The sequence below is a fragment of the Dermacentor albipictus genome, chromosome 5, assembly GCF_038994185.2.
Source record: "Dermacentor albipictus isolate Rhodes 1998 colony chromosome 5, USDA_Dalb.pri_finalv2, whole genome shotgun sequence".
Lineage (NCBI taxonomy): Eukaryota > Metazoa > Arthropoda > Arachnida > Ixodida > Ixodidae > Dermacentor > Dermacentor albipictus.
The window spans coordinates 19,374,547-19,392,415 of NC_091825.1; the positions used below are offsets into that span (position 1 = coordinate 19,374,547).

General features: G+C 47.9%; 1 protein-coding gene across 1 annotated transcript in view; it reads right to left on the reverse strand.

Annotated features, from left to right (window-relative positions):
- Positions 1-285: 285 nt before the first annotated feature.
- Positions 286-17,869, reverse strand: part of LOC135914796 (uncharacterized) — a 77,865-nt gene continuing 60,281 nt past the window's right edge. The window contains exons 3-4 of the mRNA XM_070538308.1: positions 7,836-8,106; positions 286-640 (exon numbers count right to left, since the gene is read on the reverse strand). Coding sequence (XP_070394409.1) covers positions 542-640; positions 7,836-8,106 — 370 coding nt within the window. The 3' untranslated portion in view covers positions 286-541. The remainder of the gene's footprint in view (positions 641-7,835; positions 8,107-17,869) is intronic.

Consider the following 17,869-nt stretch of genomic DNA (forward strand, 5'->3'; position numbering starts at 1 on the left):
TTGGGATACCGAAGGGCCGTTGCTGTCATGGCTATCAAAAGAAGGGCGAGCATCATCCTTATCGAGAGCGGAACCGGATCCACGCCTATACCAAGACCGAGGGCCCGGGGTAGGGTTGATTTCCACATCTCCGCTCAAGAGGAGACAACTTGCGCAATACAATGCATGCGAGTAGCAGGATACAAGACTTTGTGGGCAAGGCAGCAGCAGCAGCACGCGATCATCAGATCGGATACACTCGGCATCAGAAATGTAACATACCTGCATGAAGAACAAGCAGCGATTAAACATGGTGCCGGTGCCGCTGCAGCCTAGCCCACTGAAGAGTCGATCCACGCGCTGGACACTTCTACCGTCGGCCGTTGACGTCACAGACCGAGAGTTGTCGATCATCGCCTGATCAAAGGACAGTACATCGGGGTGACTGGCATGCTGTAGCTTGAAGAGGGACGCGCCGAGGTAATCGCATATGGAAGCGATAGAGCAGTTCCTGGACAAGCACTCGGTGACATCCACGTGCTGGACCGCAAAGGGAGCCAAGTCAGACGAAGCAGTTCCAAGCCATGTGATGCCGCAGAGGTACTCGGTGACACCCACGCGCTCGACCGCAAAGGGAGCCAAGTACAGCAAGGAAGCCGAACTGCATGAAGAACAAGCAGCGATTAAACATGGTGCCGGTGCCGCTGCAGCCTTGCCCCACTCTCAGATATTTGGTTACGTTGATGATTACCAGATTTTCTGCAATAGGGAAGAATTAGATTCCGCTGCTACCTCAGTAAGTGAGCAATTTAAACTTTATGGAGGAGGATTAAAGTGTACCAAATAATTGCCTCAGCGACACGTAATTCAGTTTCTTGACATTTCCTTGATCTTCGAACAAAATAATGTTTGTTGGCAGTACTCCTCAAGATCTTCGAAGCCGTTCCTAAACTTTCAACCCAAGCACTCTAAATTAGTAGAAAACGGAATGGCCATGTCGTGCCTTAAGTCTTCCCTCACCAGATCCTGCATACACAAAATGAGCGCCTGTTTTAATGCGCAGGTCCGGCGCCTATTAGAAGCAGGTTATCCTAGTGTAGCGGTGGCCACTGTGGCTGAGCACCTAAAGAAGTCGGTTTTGAGAGGGACGGACGTGATTACAGAAAGCAGTAATAGAAAAAAAAAGAGTAGTGGCTATTCCGTATGTTCATTCAGTGTCGCACAGGATTAAAAAAGTTGCTAGTAGATATGATGTTAATGTTGCTTTCACTGCTCCCAATAAGCTAAGTAAGATATTCGCTGCCGTACAGAATAAAAAGGAGCGGGTAAAAGGCAAAAAACGAGCAGATATTTGTCTAGTGAAGCACAATAAGAAAAACAGTTTTACTGACTGTCGTATGGGTGTGGTTTATAAGATTCCCCTTAGCTGTGGCCAGTTCTACGTACGGCAAACGGGACGGTGTATCAATCAGAGGCTAATGGAACATAAAAGGTCGTTAACTGGTGGATCGCCTTCTAATCTTTCGCTACATTGCCTAGATTGTAACTGCAGATCAGAGTTAGATGAATGCGTGATATTGTACAGGCATAAGAATGAAGATACGCGTCGTATGGTAGAGGCATGGCATATCTATAATGGTGGAAGTGCGTGCTTGAGTCAGCCTTCGATTACCTTACATAGGGAAGAGATTAAGTGCCTTAACAGTTATCTCTCACGTAGACCGGCACGTGTACCCGATCGACACGTGGTGTTACCATTCCTGAGCATGCGCAGGTGAGTTCTGTGTCTTTTTTCGCCTCTGTGCTACCTTCAGTTGATAGTCGGCGTTCGTGTTGTCCACTCTTCTACTCTTGTGTCCTGTCTGCATGGCTCACTTCTATTTTGCATAAAGAATCCTTACCAACTAGCTCAGCTTTCTATCGTTCTCGCGCAGAAGGCGTCATCCGGCCGTGTGCAGATGTCAACCGCGCCCTACGTCAAGTACATTCAGGACGCCTTGGCTCTGTGCCGCAAAGTTTACGCACACATGCCTGAGTTAGACAAGGTTTCCCACATCCTCAAATGCATTGCCGATGAAGCCTTCAATTTGCTCGTTTTCAACAACGTGGCAACGGTGGATGCAGTTATAGAAGAGTGCCGCCACCTGGAACTGCCGACTACCGAAAAGCCGACGTATCTACCAGCAGTTTGCCCGTCTGCCCAACACCCCAGCGACGTCTTCCTGTGCCGACGCTCTTCGTCCGAACAACACTGGCGATGTTACAAGTGTCGTCCGGTGTGATATTGAGGCCACCTATGCAGCTGCCTTCGACTACAGCTCCTCCAGCGCACCTGCAGTCACGGTTTCCCTGATCCAGGCAGTTGGCCGCCAGGAGTTCCAAACATGGGTCTTCACACAATCTGCTCGGCCTATCGCGCTGATGGGCCGAGCAGATGGCGTGAAGCACCCGGCTTCTTCAATTCCGCCCCTTCCCGCATCATATTAGCCAGCACCTCCACCAGATATATTACGTAGGACGACGCCGACGAAAAGCTATATGAAAGTATATTTGCAAGGAAATACGCCGCACTTGGCCATGAGGTAACAGCCCGCGCTAGCCTCTAATCGTCATCGTCGTCTTCACACTTCCGGTCTCTTCGTCATCGCAAATACTGTTCCGTAGCATATTAATCCGAAGTCCCCCACTACGGCGTGCCTCATAATGAGATAGTGGCTTTGCCCCGTAAAACTCCCTAATATATTTTAACAGCTGGTGTTAAACGTCGGTATTTGCCCGAAGGACGTACCGTGGCAACGTTTGCTGTAATATCTCCCCATCGTACAAAGCGACATTACGTGATACAGGCTGGGAAGCGAGCGGCACTCAGCAGCATAACCGGCGATTCAGCCACTGTAAATTTCTAGCGTTCGCGTGTTGTAAGCGCTGTAAGTGTGGAGTCCCGGCAACAGAATAACCCGGTGCGTATATCACAGCCTGGTGTGTCGGGCAGCAAAGGCTTTTAGTGAGCGAGCAATCTGGTGCTTTCATATTGGTTTCTTCAGTTCGCATGATCTTTCATAAAAGCAGCTATACGCAATTTTACCGCAATAAAAGCACTGTTCTAAGCTTTCCCCGCGACGAGTGCGGCTTGCCACTTTTGCCAGAATTATCGTGAAGCGATGATTTATCACCGGTGTACGTGGGGGCTTCAACCGCTCATATTTTTGCTTCCTCGATCCGCGCTTCCGCCGGGCGTGCGCATGCAAATAGCATGCATCTCAGCGCAGGGTATTTTGACTGACGGCGTAACGAGCGAGCATGCTACAAGCCCTGTGTGCATCATTTGCTCAACTCTTAAAATTACCACATTAGTTTACTTTCAGTGGCTTCACCAGCCAAACACCTCGCTGCTGCTTCGCTTTCGGGTACGGGTGAAAACTAACGCTGGTCGTATACGTCCCACACTGCGGCAACGAGCCGCGCTATACTAACCGACAACTAAATTGCTGCCTTGGGAATGAAGCATGTCACCTACCACCTCACAATGAAGGCTTCAACCGCTAAGCCAGTCAATGGCGTTGGCTGCGACAAATACGCGAACGCCAGTCCCGTGTTAGCACTCCCTACGTCTTAGCGATAGCAGAGCAAATCTCTCCAGTTGTGGCCCGGGAGGCCAATAGCGGCATCATATTGTCACGTGGTAGTGACTGTGAAGAAAGCAGGCAAACTGAGAAAGACGAAACTAATAATATCTTCTTTATATCCATCAGTGATGGACGAGACTGCGGGTAAAAGTCGCTTTAGAGGGAAGCGGCTTGACTAAAGCCCGCAGCCTCCTTTACAAGGCAAACAGCGACTGAACTGGAGACATATAAATACATAGCAATTGACCATATGTGAAATATGCACTAAAAATAAACGCAAAAAACACAACTTTTTTGAAAAACGCTCTTCAATTACTTAAGAAAGATTGAGTGACAAAATGTTCACGTAAAGCTCGTACACCAGTTATATAAATATCAAGACCTGATTTCAGAAACAAATTTAAAAGTGTTGGTAGTGTGTGATATCTTTTGTGTACAATAATTGGCACGCGGAGTGACCACCTTCCACTGCTCCGTACACCTTGTGATGTAAGAATGTGCGTTCCTGGCAAAATTAGATTACTCATGAAAAAACTAGGTTCTCTTTTACCTCCCGTTTGAAAGCTTGACTTAACTTGTAACTATAAAGGTTAAAAACGGGTATTATATTTGCTATCTGAAATAAGTGTGATGTGTGGGCATTGTAAGGCAGGTTAAATAGTACTCGCAAAAATTTTTTCTGAAGTATATGTGTCTTTTCTAGATTTGTATGTGATGTGGTACCACACACGAGCAGACAATAATAAAGTGTAGAAAAAAATAGGGTGTTATAAATAAGAATCTTGATTCTGTAAGGTAAAAGAGGTCTCAGCCGCACCATCATGCCAACTACACGAGATAATTTGCCCAATACCGATTCTATGTGCATGTCCCAAAGCATATTTTGTGTGAAAATAACGCCAAGTATTTTAAGACTATCTACAGTTTCTAGGTTTACACCGTCATAAATAAGGTTGATGGAACTTATTATTTGCTTAGATTTGGGTCTAAAGATTATTGCTTCTGTTTTGTTTATATTGATCTGTAGACAGTTTTGTTTTGACCATACATGAAGAATTTTCAGAGCAGTGTTAGCTTTATTCTCAAGGCTACTAGAGTCAGGTGACGAAAAAGATATGCTGGCGTCGTCTGCGTACATTACGTATTTAGCATCTTTATAGATATTTACTAAGTCATTTATATATATGATAAACAGGAACGGGCCAAGAATACTACCCTGAGGAACGCCTCTGGTGATATGTTTCAAATTTGAGCGGCTATTGTTTATTTGAACATACTGATAGCGATTATCAAGGTAAGATGCTATAAGGCTTCCACAGAGTCCTCGAATACCGTAGGTTTCACGCTTATCAAGTAGAACCGAGTGAAGGATGCAATCAAATGCTTTAGTAAAATCAATATAAATACCAAGGACAATGTTTTTAATTTCAAATTGCAATAAAATAAATTATTTTCGATGGAGTAGTGCTCATTCTGTAGACCGTCGTTTTCTATATACAAACTGGGCCGGATAAATTAGGCTGTGCTTGTCAAAAAACTTCGAAACCTGCATTAGTATTAGTTTTTTTAGACCCTTCGAAAAAACAGGTAATATATAAATGGGTCTATAATTTTTTTAGTATCATTAACGTCACCTTTCTTGAACCATACGGACACTGTGGCTATTTTCATCCGTTTAGGAAAGATAGCGCTTGACAAAGACAAATTAAAATATAGGTAATGTACGGGGAAATGATATCAAGCACATACTTGATAGGGCGAACCTGCATGCCTTCTGCATCGCAACTTGAGCTATCTTTTAGTGAAAGGAAAACTGATGTCACCTTATGCTCAGCAAAGGGATGAAGATGAAGATGAATTTCTGTTCGGCGTAAATTTACTAATGTCAGACGACGCGCTACCACCAGAAAAGTTTACAAGGTAATCATTAAAACATTTGCAAGAGCAGTTCCCGATACTTCGCTTCCACCAAGTATTGGACTTTGTGTTCGCAGAGCTGATTTTCGACGATTTAAGACATCATTTAACTTTTTCCATAAGGTATCAGGTTTGGTCAAACAACCCTCGAATTCTTCATGAAAATAGGACTTCCTATGGCATTTTAGTTCCTTATTTAGCTTGTTTCTATACGACTTGTATTCCTTTAATATACTTAGATCCTTAGTCTTGACGAACTTGTGATAGAGCGCGTTTGTATATTTAATACGTTTTAGCTATTCGGGGGTTATCCACGGCTTCCGTAATTTTTTACCGAGCCTGAGCTTTTTTTCTGGAAAATGGTTCTTATATATTCGAGAGACTTCATCAATAAGCTTACCATACGCGATTTCGACGTTATCTATTTCTAAGATGTGTTTAAGGTCGCACCGTAGAAGTTTGTCTCTGAAGCTATCTAGACGTCTTTGAGTAATACTTTGACATAGGATATACTCATGCTTCCTGTTCTTTTTAAAGTTGTGTTTTCTTAGAAAAAGAAATACTGGAACGTGATCACTAAGATCGTGTGACATCACCCCCGCAGTAGCATTTTCAGTGTCAGTATTTGTAATGAGCAAGTCCAACAATGTTTCACCTTCGGATGTAATCCTTGTTGGCGTACGGATTAAATTTTCATAACCATTTGAAGCTAAAATATTTAAGTCTTTTGTGGTAGAGAAGTGGTCAGCATGTCGATATTGAAATCACCAGCGGACACCAAGCAAATGCTATTTTCTGCAGTGAGAGACAGCAGCTGTTCATAAAAAAAAGGAACTGAAGAATATTTCCATTCGGAGGCCTGTAGAAAACAGAAAATGTGTACTCATTTGCACGAACTGTTACCATTTCAAAATCTTCGCAACAAACACAAAAGTCGGGAAGCAATTCACAATTTACATGTTCTTTCAACAACAGCAAAACACCGCCGCCACGGCGGTTCGTTCGGTTCACACAAAACGATTGATAATGTCTAAACTTAGGCACGTCGCGACCATCTCTGCACTAAGTTTCACTGAGCATTACAGCACCAAACAAAAAATGAAAACCATTGATAAAGTCATCGATATCTGTTTGTTTGTTATAGAGCGAACGAACATTAAGGTGAAGACACTTCTATGAACCAGCATGTTGATTTGAGACAAGATTATGTACCTCATGCGCAAAGAAGGGACTGTCAGCAGCCATGTTTAGGCGGGAATGATCAACTTCAGTACGCTCACAAGAGAGCAGGCTCAGGAAGGAAAGTCTGATCTGTAACGCACTGCGATCACAGAGTCGCCCTCGGTCTTTCGCAGCAAGATCTTTCCATTCCTGTGCCACGCAAATTTGTAACCATTCACTTTCGCCCAGTCTTTAGCCTCTCGAAGCAGTTGCCGGTTGTAACTGGTCATGTTTTCCTCGAAGAACACCTTGGATTTCTTTTCCCTCAGCTTTGAGCGGCTGTCCAGCCACTGGTCTCGAACAGATTGCCTGAGATATCTCACAATCATACAAGGAATGCGGCCGGCTTTGCATGAAAGGCGGTGAATGGCAGTGACATGGGTTTCACTAAGTACAGGGATCTCAATAAATGTGGCAAGAGAATTCACTTTCTCAAGCAAATTTTCTTGCTCAGCTGCACTAACATCGTGAATTTCTAGGTTGAACCTGCGGTTTCTCCATTCCAGCTCATTAAGATCCGCCTATAACTTCTTTGTCGCATCGCCAATAGCGTAAGAGCTTTGTTCAATGTGTTCAAGCCGTTTCCGGGTTTCTTTCATGTCCTTTTCTTGCGTGGCCAATCGTGCCAACAGCTCGTCTCACTTATCAGACATCAGTTGTACCGACCGCTCAATGCCTGGCACAGTCTCTTTGAGCGGCAACAACTCCTCCAACTTTTGACTTATGTTCGCTAAAACCGACCTTATATCAGTTAGTTTATCAGCTGACGACTTCCCGCTTGAGCCTTCACTTTCCTTTTCTGCGACTCTGCATGCAGAGCAAGCCCACTTTTGTTTAGCCGATTTAAATTTCTTCTTATATTGTTTATCCGATAAGCCAGCACATGTCTCAATGTGGAAGAGCCCCTTACATTCACCACATGACACAGACATTTCATCTGAGCTAACAGCTTCACTGCATGAGCAACAGGTGCCTTCAGTTGCCATGGGAACAGGATACGGAAACACAAGGAAGCAGACTCGCGTGGCAGCAGCGGTAGAGTAGACAACATGAAATGAACTAAAGAGCGAATGTTACAAGGCGTGGACTAACCTGGGTAGAACAGGGGAAGGTAAGCCAATGTACCAGGGTCGCTACCGCTGCTGCCAAAGTGTTGTCTTCCACGTCGGCGGCTTTTATAGCGAGGAATTGCGACGGCAGTGGCACCCGGTGGCAGAAATCGTCCACGCTATCAGCTGTAGATAGCAGCCAGGCTGAGAAATCCGCACGTGTAGGTAACACGGGAACGATGCAACACCAAAGACGAAAAGGGTAGGTAGCGCCACAAAGACTACCACCGGAGACACAAGGACCGTCGAAGAATCTGCGTAGATCAGGGGAATGTAAGGCAATGTGCCAGGGTCACTACCGCTGCTGCCAAAGTGCGAAAGCGTTTTATTGGCCGAACTTGTGCCCTCAAAAACAGGTTACACTCAAAGCACAACGAGAGCGGCGAACACTGTCGGCCATCGTCGAAAATCTGATCAGCGTGTCCCGCGCGTCGGCTTTTATACAGCAGCCGTCGAATGTTCCAGACTAATCGTTCGGACCCGCGTGCCTTCCACAAAGTTCTACAACATTCGCGTCAGGTGATGAAATCAGATAACACAAGGTTCGGCGACAACAGACAGCGGATAGAAGCATCGATATCTTTCCAGAAACTTCGGATACATGCACGCGCGTCCCGCGCTGTGCGATAACATCTGTTAGGCGGTGAAACATGGTCGCCCGGTAAAGATAAGTACACGTGTCAATACCCCCTCTTAAAAAGCAGTGACCCGATGCTGCAAACGAAAGTAATACAGAAAAGCACGCGTAGCAAAGAAAACAACAAAATAAGGAAGTTCATCAGCGTCCGTAAAAGGCTTTAAGGCACACCACGTAGACCACTTCAGATCTTGCGTGGCGCCGCTGTGAATGCGAAATACCGTCTGACACGACCTCATACTCCTGTGCGCAAATATGTCGGATGACCTTGTAGGGTCCGACATAGCGTCGCAGTAGTTTCTCACTGAGTCCTCGTTGGCGTATCGTGGTCCATACCCAAACACGGTCGCCGGGCTGGCACTCGACGAAGCGTCGTCGGAAGTTGTAGTGTCGGCTGTCGGTCCTCTGCTGGTTCTTGAGCCGTAGGCGGGTGAGCTGTCGGGCTTTTTCGGCGTACAGGAGATAGGTAGCGATGTCAAGATTCTCCCCGTCAGTGACGTGCGGAGGCATGGCGTCGAGCGTCGTCGTCGGGTTCCTGGCGTAAACCAGCTTAATTGACGTGATCTGTGTTGTTTCTTGCACCACCGTGTTGTAAGCGAATGTTACGTACGGCAGGATGGCGTCCCAGGTCTTGTGTTCGACGTCGACGTACATTGCTAGCATATCGGTGAAGGTCTTATTAAGACGCTCCATAAGACCATTCGTCTGTGGGTGGTAGGCCGTTGTCCTCCTGTACCCTGTGTGACTGTACTGCAGAATGGCTTGGGTGAGCTCCGCTGTAAAGGCCGTTCCTCCGTCGGTAATGAGGATTTCTGAGGCGCCAAGTCGCAGCAGGATGTTTTCGACAAAGAATTTCACCCCTTCGGCTGCGCCACCTTTCGGCAGTCTTTAGTTTCAGCGAAGCGGCTGAGGTAGTCCGTCGCCACGACGATGCACTTATTTCCGGTTGTTGACGTCGGAAAGGGTCCCAACAAGTACATGCCGATCTGCTGGAATGGTCGACAAGGAGGCTCGGTGGGCTGTAGTAATCCCGCTGGCCTTGTCGGTGGTGTCTTGCGTCACTAACAGTCTCGGCATGTTCTGACATTACGGGCGACGTCGGCGGTCAGGCGCGGCCAATAATACCTTTCCTGTATACTCGATAGTGTCCGGGAAAATCCGAGGTGTCCAGCGCTGGGATCGTCATGCAGGGCGTGCAATACTTCTGGACGCAGTCCTGACTGGACAACAAGAAGGTAGTTGGTGCGCACTAGTGATAAGGTATGCTTTACGAGTAGGTTGTTTTGAAGCGAGAACGAACACAATCCTCGCCTAACTGCCCTAGGGACAACGTCGGTGTGCCCATCCAAATACTCCACGAGGTTTTTCAATTCCGGATCTGCACGCTGCGTTTCAGTGAAGTCTTCCGCGCTTAAAATGTCAAGGAAGGCATCACATCTTCACAATCTTGCAGCGGCGAATCAATGGGGGCGAGTGATAGGCAATCGGCATCAGAGTGTTTTCGTCCGGACTTATAGGTTACAGTGATGTCATATTCTTGCAGTCCTAGGCTCCCCCGCGCCAGCCGTCCTGAAGGATCCTTTAAATTCGCTAGCCAACACAAAGGGAGATTGTCGCTGACGACTTTGAATGGCCTGCCATATAGGTAAGGGCAAAATTCCGCTGTAGCCCAAACGATGGAGAGGCACTCATTTTCGGTTGTAGAATAATTGCCTTCCGCTTTTGACAACGACCGGCTAGCGTATGCTATCACGTGTTCACGTCCATTTTTTCTCTGGAGTAGGACGGCACCGGGGCCTAGACTACTGGCGTCAGTGCGGATTTCGGTATCCGAGTCCTCGTCGAAGTGCGCAAGTACGGGCGGCGACTGCATGCGTCGTTTGAGTTCTTGAAACGCGTCGCCCTGCGGCGTTTCCCACTTGAACTCGACGTCACATTTAGTTAGCTAGGTCAGCGGCTCAGCGATGCGTGAAAAAACCTTAACAAAGCGCCTATAGTAGGCACACAAGCCAAGGAATCTACGCACTGCCTTCTTGTCGATGGGCTGCGGGAACTTTGCAATGGCAGCTGTCTTATGCGGGTCGGCGCGGACTGCAGGTTTGCTGATGACGTGGCCTAGGAACAGATGTTCATCGCAAGCGAAGCGGCACTTTCCTGGCTTCAGCGTGAGTCCTGATGACTTAATGGCCTCTAGTACTGTCGCTAGCCGCCTAAGGTGATCGTCGAAATTTCCGGCGAAAAAGACGACGTCATCCAGGTGAACAAGACAGGTCCGCCACTTCAATCCTGCTAACACCGTGTCCATGACGCACTGGAACGTTGCAGGCGCCGAGCACCGTCCGATTGGCATGACCTTGAACTCGTACGTAGAGGCCGTCTGGCTTGATGAAGGCGCTCTTTTCGCGATCTCTCTCCTTGACTTCTATTTGCCAGTAGCCAGACTTGAGATCCATCGACGAGAAGTATTTTGCGTTGCAGAGCCGATCAAATGCGTCGTCTATTCCTGGTAGGGTTATACATCCTTCTTTGTGATCTTTTTCAGTCGACGATAATCGACGCAAAATCGTAAGGTTCCGTCCTTTTTCATCACCAAGACAACAGGGGATGCCCACGGGCTTTTCGACGGCTGGATGATGTCGTCGCGCAGCATTTCGTCGACTTGCCTAATAGCTTCATGTTCTCGTGTCGAAACTCGGTAAGGGCTCTGGCGGAGTGGCCGAGAGCACTTGTCGGTGATTATGCGATGCTTTGCGACTGCTGTCTGTTGAATCCTCGATGACGTCGAGAAGCAGCCTTTGTATCGTCGGAGCAGACTTCTGAGCTGCTGTTGCTTAATCACTGGGAGACTTGGATTAATGTCGTAGTCTGGTTCGGGAATCATGGTCGTCGGGGTAGATGCCGCGGAATCCGAGAGGGCAAACGCATTACTGGTTTCCACAATTTCCTCGATGTACGCGATCGTCGTGCCCTTGTTGATGTACTTGAACTCCTGGCTGAAGTTTGTCAGCAACACTTCAGTTTTCCCTCCATGCAGTCGAGCGATCCCTCTTGCGACGCAAATTTCACGGTCTAGCAGGAGACGTTGGTCGCCTTCGATGATACCTTCTACGTCAGCGGGTATTTCGGTGCCGACCGAAATAACAATGCTGGAGCGGGGCGGGATGCTCACTTGGTCTTCGAGCACACTCAAGGCGTAGTGACTACGAGGGTTCTCCGGCGGTATCGCTTTATCTTCCGACAGCGTTATTGACTTCGACTTCAGGTCGATGACTGCGCCGTGTTGGTTCAGGAAGTCCATGCCGAGAATGATGTATCGTGAACACTGTTGGAGGATAACGAAGGTGGCAGGTTAAATCCGGTCATGAACGGAAGTTCTTGCAGTGGAGATTCCAGTCGGCGTGATGAGGTGTCCTCCAGCGGTCCGAATGTGAGGCCCTTCTCGTGCAGTTTTTAATTTCTTCAACTGGGCGGCAATGTGTCCACTCATGATGGAGTAATCAGCCTCTGTGTCGACTAAGGCGGTGACTGCGTGGCCGTCGAGAAGCACGTCGATGTCGGTGGTTCTTTATCTTGCATTACAGTTCGGTCTAGGCGTAGGATCACGGCTGCGTCGCGTTGACCTGTGGTTGGTATGTGACGTCGTCAGGTCGTCTTTCATCGTCCTATTCTTTGCTTCCACACTTCGTCGGGACGGCGGCATGTCGTTAGGTGGTCGAGGTAGTTTCTTCGGCGTCGTCGTCGGCGGTGGAGGATCTTCGTCAGTTCAACGAACAGCAACCGCACCTCCATCGGTTGCTGCTTTTAGTTTTCCGGATGCGGGCTCGCTGACCGGCCCCGCGCTGGGCGAGTGTATGGTCGGCGCTATGGCCACAGGTAGCGACCTGGTGATGGCGAACGAGACGGTCGTCGAGTGCTCTGCTGAGTGGGGGTGAGGTAGTCGGCGATATCGCAAGGTCGTTCGCCCATCTGTGGTCGCGGCGCGTTGACCGCAAACCCTCGCAGTCCCATCTCCCGGTATGGGCATCCGTGGTAGACGTGACCCGCTTTTCCGAAGTGTTAGCAGAGCGGGCGGTGGTCAGGAGCACGCCAAATGTCCGTCTTCCTCGCGTAGCGGCGCTGGGAGACGGGCGGGCGTGCTGACGGCGGCGGCGATGGACGAACTAATTGTGGCGTTAAAAGGCCCTGGCGCGGTCGTGCAGAGGGGCCTCGACGGCGGGAGGCGGCGGCGTACGTCATCGCTTCTGGCTCAGGAACTCCAAGCGATCGGTGCAGCTTTTCTTTCACGATGCCCGCGATCAAGGCCACTTGAGGCTGCGACGAAGGCAAGACCTTGCGCAGTTCTTCGCGCACAATGGCCCTGATGGTCTTGCGCAGATCGTCTGTGGCCAGTGATTGAATTCCTGCGTAGTGGGTAGAGTTTGTACGGCGGTTGAATTGCCGGTTCCGCATTTCGAGTGTCTTCTCGATGCTGGTGGTCTCGCGAAGGAACTCTTCTGCGGTCTTCGGTGGGCTTCGTATCATTACGCCCAAAAGTTCTTCCTTCATTTCATTTCATTTCATTTTATTACCTTAAAGACCCCATTCGGGGTATTACATAAGGGGTGGTTAACATGTGAACATAGGAAAAGGCAGGTGTTTCAACAGTTTCTAGAAATTGTGAATGACATGTGATGGCAGCGACATTAATGGGTAGGTCGTTCCAATCCTTGGCAGCTCGAGGAAAAAATGATGATTGAAAAGTGACAGTTCGTGTTCGAGGACGAGAAACTTGGAGTTGATGGCTGGTGCGCTGTGACATGCGTGAAGATGATGGCGTGACGTAAGGCTCGCGGCTTAGTGAGCTGTAAAAAAATTTGTGATAAAGAGAGAGCGTGGCGATGCGACGACGAAAAGCAAGAGATGCGAAGCTAGATTGTGCCTTTAGGTGTGAAACGCTGATGTTATATGAATATGAAGAATGGATGAATGTAGTCGCACGATTCTGAACCGACTCGAGTGCATTGATGATATATGTTTGATAAGGGTTCCAGATGGCGGCGGCATATTCCAGTTGTGGCCTGACAAATGATTTGTATGCGAGTAGTTTGACGTGCTGTGGAGCATGACGAAGATGACGCCTCATGAACCCAAGGGACTTGTTTGCTGATGAGATTACGTTAGTAGCATGTGCATTCCAGGAAAGGTCGTGGGACAGGGTTACGCCGAAGTACCTATAGGTTAGAACTGATTCTAGTTTGACGTTTGCAATTGTGTAAGTAGACAGATAAGGATTACGACGGCGGGAAATTGAAATAAATTTGCACTTGTTAGGGTTGAAGGCCAATTGCCAATGGTTGCACCAGTCCTGCACATTATTAAGGTCATTCTGGAGAGATGCTTGGTCAGACATGTTAGTCACAGTACGATAAATCACACAGTCGTCAGCGAACATACGAATAGGACAAGATACATGCAGCGGAAGATCGTTAATGTATATTAGGAAAAGAAGCGGTCCTAAGACTGAGCCTTGAGGGACACCTGAAGTGACAGGGAGGGGTTCGGAGGAGACGTTATTGACAAAGACGAACTGGGAACGATTAGTAAGGAATTCTTTTATCCATTGTACTATAAGAGGATCCAAGTTCAATCTAGATAATTTTATTAGCAAGCGGTTATGAGGCACTGTGTCAAAAGCTTTAGAGTAGTCTAGAAAGATTGCATCGGTTTGAACGTTGTTATCAAGATTAACGTGGAGATCATTAAGGAAGATTGCTAGTTGTGTTTCACATGAAATCCCTTTACGAAAACCATGTTGTGAAGGATGAAAGAAGTTTTCCGAGTCTAAAAAGTTCATGATATGCGAGTATATGACATGTTCCATGATTTTGCAAGGAACACTAGTTAATGAAATGGGGCGGTAGTTTAAGGGGGAGTCTTTATTACCTGCTTTGAATACTGGAACGACCTTTCCCACTTTCCAATCATCCGGTAAAGTACCTGTAGAAAATGATTGCGTGAACAACAGAGTGAAACGTGCCGCGGATATATGCTTAGTATTCATTAGGATCTTTGAGTTAATTTCGTCTACACCAGAAGAAGTACATAATTTGTTTTTTTCAATGATTGATAGTATACCATCTACCGAAAATACAATGGGTGGTATATGTGATGTTATGTTAGTAGGTAGTGGAGAGTCTGGAGTGGTAGTTTCTTTTGTAAACACGGAAAAAAATGCTGTGTTGAATATATCGGCGCACTCGGCGTCCGTGGCGGTGTCGCCTGCTGCGTTTGTCACGCTGATGGTACGAGCTTCTTTGGGATTTAAAATGCGCCAGCACTGCCCAGGATTTTGAGTAAGTAGCTTCGGCAGGTCGACGTTATAAGAAGATTTTTTAGCAGTGCGAAGGGCACTCAGGTAGGCGTTCTCTGCCGTGTAGTATTTCGACCAAGCCTCGGTGCTTCCAAGACGCGTGGCTAGCCGGAAGCGACGTTTCTTTTGGTTTTCAAGCTTCTTTAAAGCTCTGGTGAACCATGGCTTATTTTCATTAGTGTGCATAGTTATTCTTGGTATATGTTTGTTTACGAGTTCATTAATTTTATTTTTAAATAGTGTCCAGTTTTCCTGAGGCGAGCGCATATGGAATAATGTCTCAAAAGTAGAAAAGAAGTCACCTAACTCGTAATTAATAGCTTCGTAGTTCCCTTTATCATATAGGCATATAGTTTTGTTAGATTTTGGCTGTCGCATGGGTTGAAAGTTGAAGGTGGCATGGATTACTTTATGATCACTTATCTCACGGAGGTAAGTTATGGATGATAGACTGTCAGGATGGCTGCTTATTATGAGGTCGAGTACATTAGATGTGTCTTTTGTAACCCGCGTAGGCTCTAGCACAAGTTGAGTTAAACTGAAATTAAGACACACAGTAACAAATTCTTTAGCAGCTTCATTGCCTGTGATTAAAGCACTATTGTTAGTCCAGTTGATTTGCGGAAAATTAAAGTCACCGAAAAGCAGGATTTCTGCGTTAGGGTGTTTTTCCCTAAGTTTGCTCAAGATGTCGTTAAGTTTATGCGAAAAATCAGGAGTGTTATGTGGTGGTCTGTAACAAACGCCCAAGAGAACAGTCTGTGGTGAAGCGCGGCAGATTAGCCATATTATTTCCAAGTCAGTCTCAATGGTTACAAGCGTGCACAATAAATGGTGATGCGCGGCGATTAGCACACCACCACCTCGTGAGATTTCGTGGTCTTTCCGGAAAAGGCAGAAATTCGGCAAGTCAGCAAGAACCTCAGTATCGGTAATATCGTCAGTGAGCCAGGTTTCAGTTATTATCAGCAAATTACTGTTAGACGACAACACGAGGTTAGACAGAATATCGCGTTTAGGAAGGAAGCTGCGTGCGTTGGCAAAGATTACGGAAAGGTAGAGGTTAGCTCGTGTCGATACCGTAGGGCGTTTCCCGCGTCGAGTTGGCTGCTATTGCAATTCTTTCACACTCTGTGTGCGTTCATCGAAAACATAGCGCTTATTACACATAAACAGAGTTTTAAAGCGCAGGGAGTAAGGTGCTGATTTGCTTTTTGCGAATGAAAGAAGGTGTCTGGGCGCCAATTGAACAGGACGCGTAAAATCCTCGCCAACACTGAAGTTTGTTCCTTTGAATTTAGGGCCGTTAGAGAGAACAAAATCTTTTGTTTTATGAAAGGTGAACTTCACTATTATGGGGCGGTTACGACTAGCTGCACGATTGCCCAAGCGCTGCGCGCGCTCGATTTCTTTTGGGTCAAGAGTGATGCTCACCTTCACCCCACGCATGAGAAGGCGGACTTTCTTCTCCTCGGGCATATCTGGGTCGGCGTGAGGGAACAGATGGTTCATTTCTTCCGGGAAGATGGCAACGTTCTCGTTAGGTAGCTGCACTCGGGCGCCCAGCATGGCTTCGGCCCTTTCCTTGCGCACGGCGCTCGTAAAGGTGCGCAGGAATCCGCTGCGGAAGAGGTCCCATGTCGTCAAGGTCGACTCCCGGTTCTCAAACCACGTTCTGGCGGCATCTTCTAAGGCAAAGTATACATGCCGCAGCTTGTCGTCGCAGTATCAGTTGTTAAAAGTCGCGATTCGTTCGTAGGTCTCCAGGAAGGATACCGGGTCTTCAGTCGCTGCTCCATGGAAGGTCGGTGGGTCCCGAGGTTGTTGTAGGACAACGGGGGACGCTGGGGCAGCCATTGGGGTTGTTTTGACCACGATCTTCTTTGCCGACTCAGGTAGAAGTCCGTGCTCTGGGGCAGTCCTTGCAGTCTGCGGCTAGCACGCTGGTCTTGGGGGATGTTGGTTTGGTCCTCGGGCTTCGGGCTGGGATCGCGGCTTTGCGGGGGCGTTCGGTACATGAACGCACAAGCACCTCCACCAGACGTCACGTGGCAGTGACTGTGAAGAAAGCAGACACACTGAGAAAGACGAAACTAGCGTCTTATCGGGCGAACTTGTACCCTCAAAAACAGGCTACACTCAAAGCCCAACGAGAGCGGCGAACACAGTCGGCGATCGTCGAAAATCTTATCACTAGGGGAAAGCGCGTCGGCTTTTATACAGCAGTCATCGAATTTTCCAGAGTAATCGTTGGGACCCGCGTGCCTTCAAGAAAGTTCTGCACCATTCGCGTCAGGCGATGAAATCATATAACACAAGGTGCGGCGACGACAGACAGCGGATAGAAGCATCGATAACTTTAAAGAAACTTCCGATACATGCAGGCGCGTCCCGCGCAGTGTGATAACATTTGTTAGGCGGCGAAACGTGGTCGCCCGATAAAGATTAGTGCACGTGTCGATATTCATCATGCAATCCTTTCAAGATTGCCCTTCGACAACAGTCGTCACGCAGCACATCTTTTTTTTTTTTTCCAAATGCGTTGTAGTTGGATTGAGGCCTCAGAAGACGTCGCTACCAGTTCAGGTTTGCCACTGCCGCCCACGGCTCAGGGCTCCGGTTACCCGAGGATTCGTAAACGGTACAATCGCCGCACGAGTAGCGGCGTCGACACGCCAGCCGCTGAGTAAACCGCTTGCGGGCGGCATGACGCACCTCGGAGGGGCGCATTCCTGCGCCAAGGACGTTTCGCTCGGCGCTTCCCTGTGCTCGACCTATTTGGAGGGAGGGGGGGGGGGGGTGTACTCGCTCGAGCACGCTGCGCGTGGCTGGTGTGTTTACGCTTGCCTTCCAGGCAACTATGAAAGGTGTGCGTGCACGTTTCGTTTTTGTTCGCGCGTTCTTGTTTGCCTTACGGCTCTTCAGTGCAGCGTATCATTTCGGACGGTGTTTCCTTTCGTCTCAGACGTTCGCGCGGTTTAGTTTCGCCCATTTCAACTCGTATCTTTTTCACGCCTCGTTGCGCCTGTCT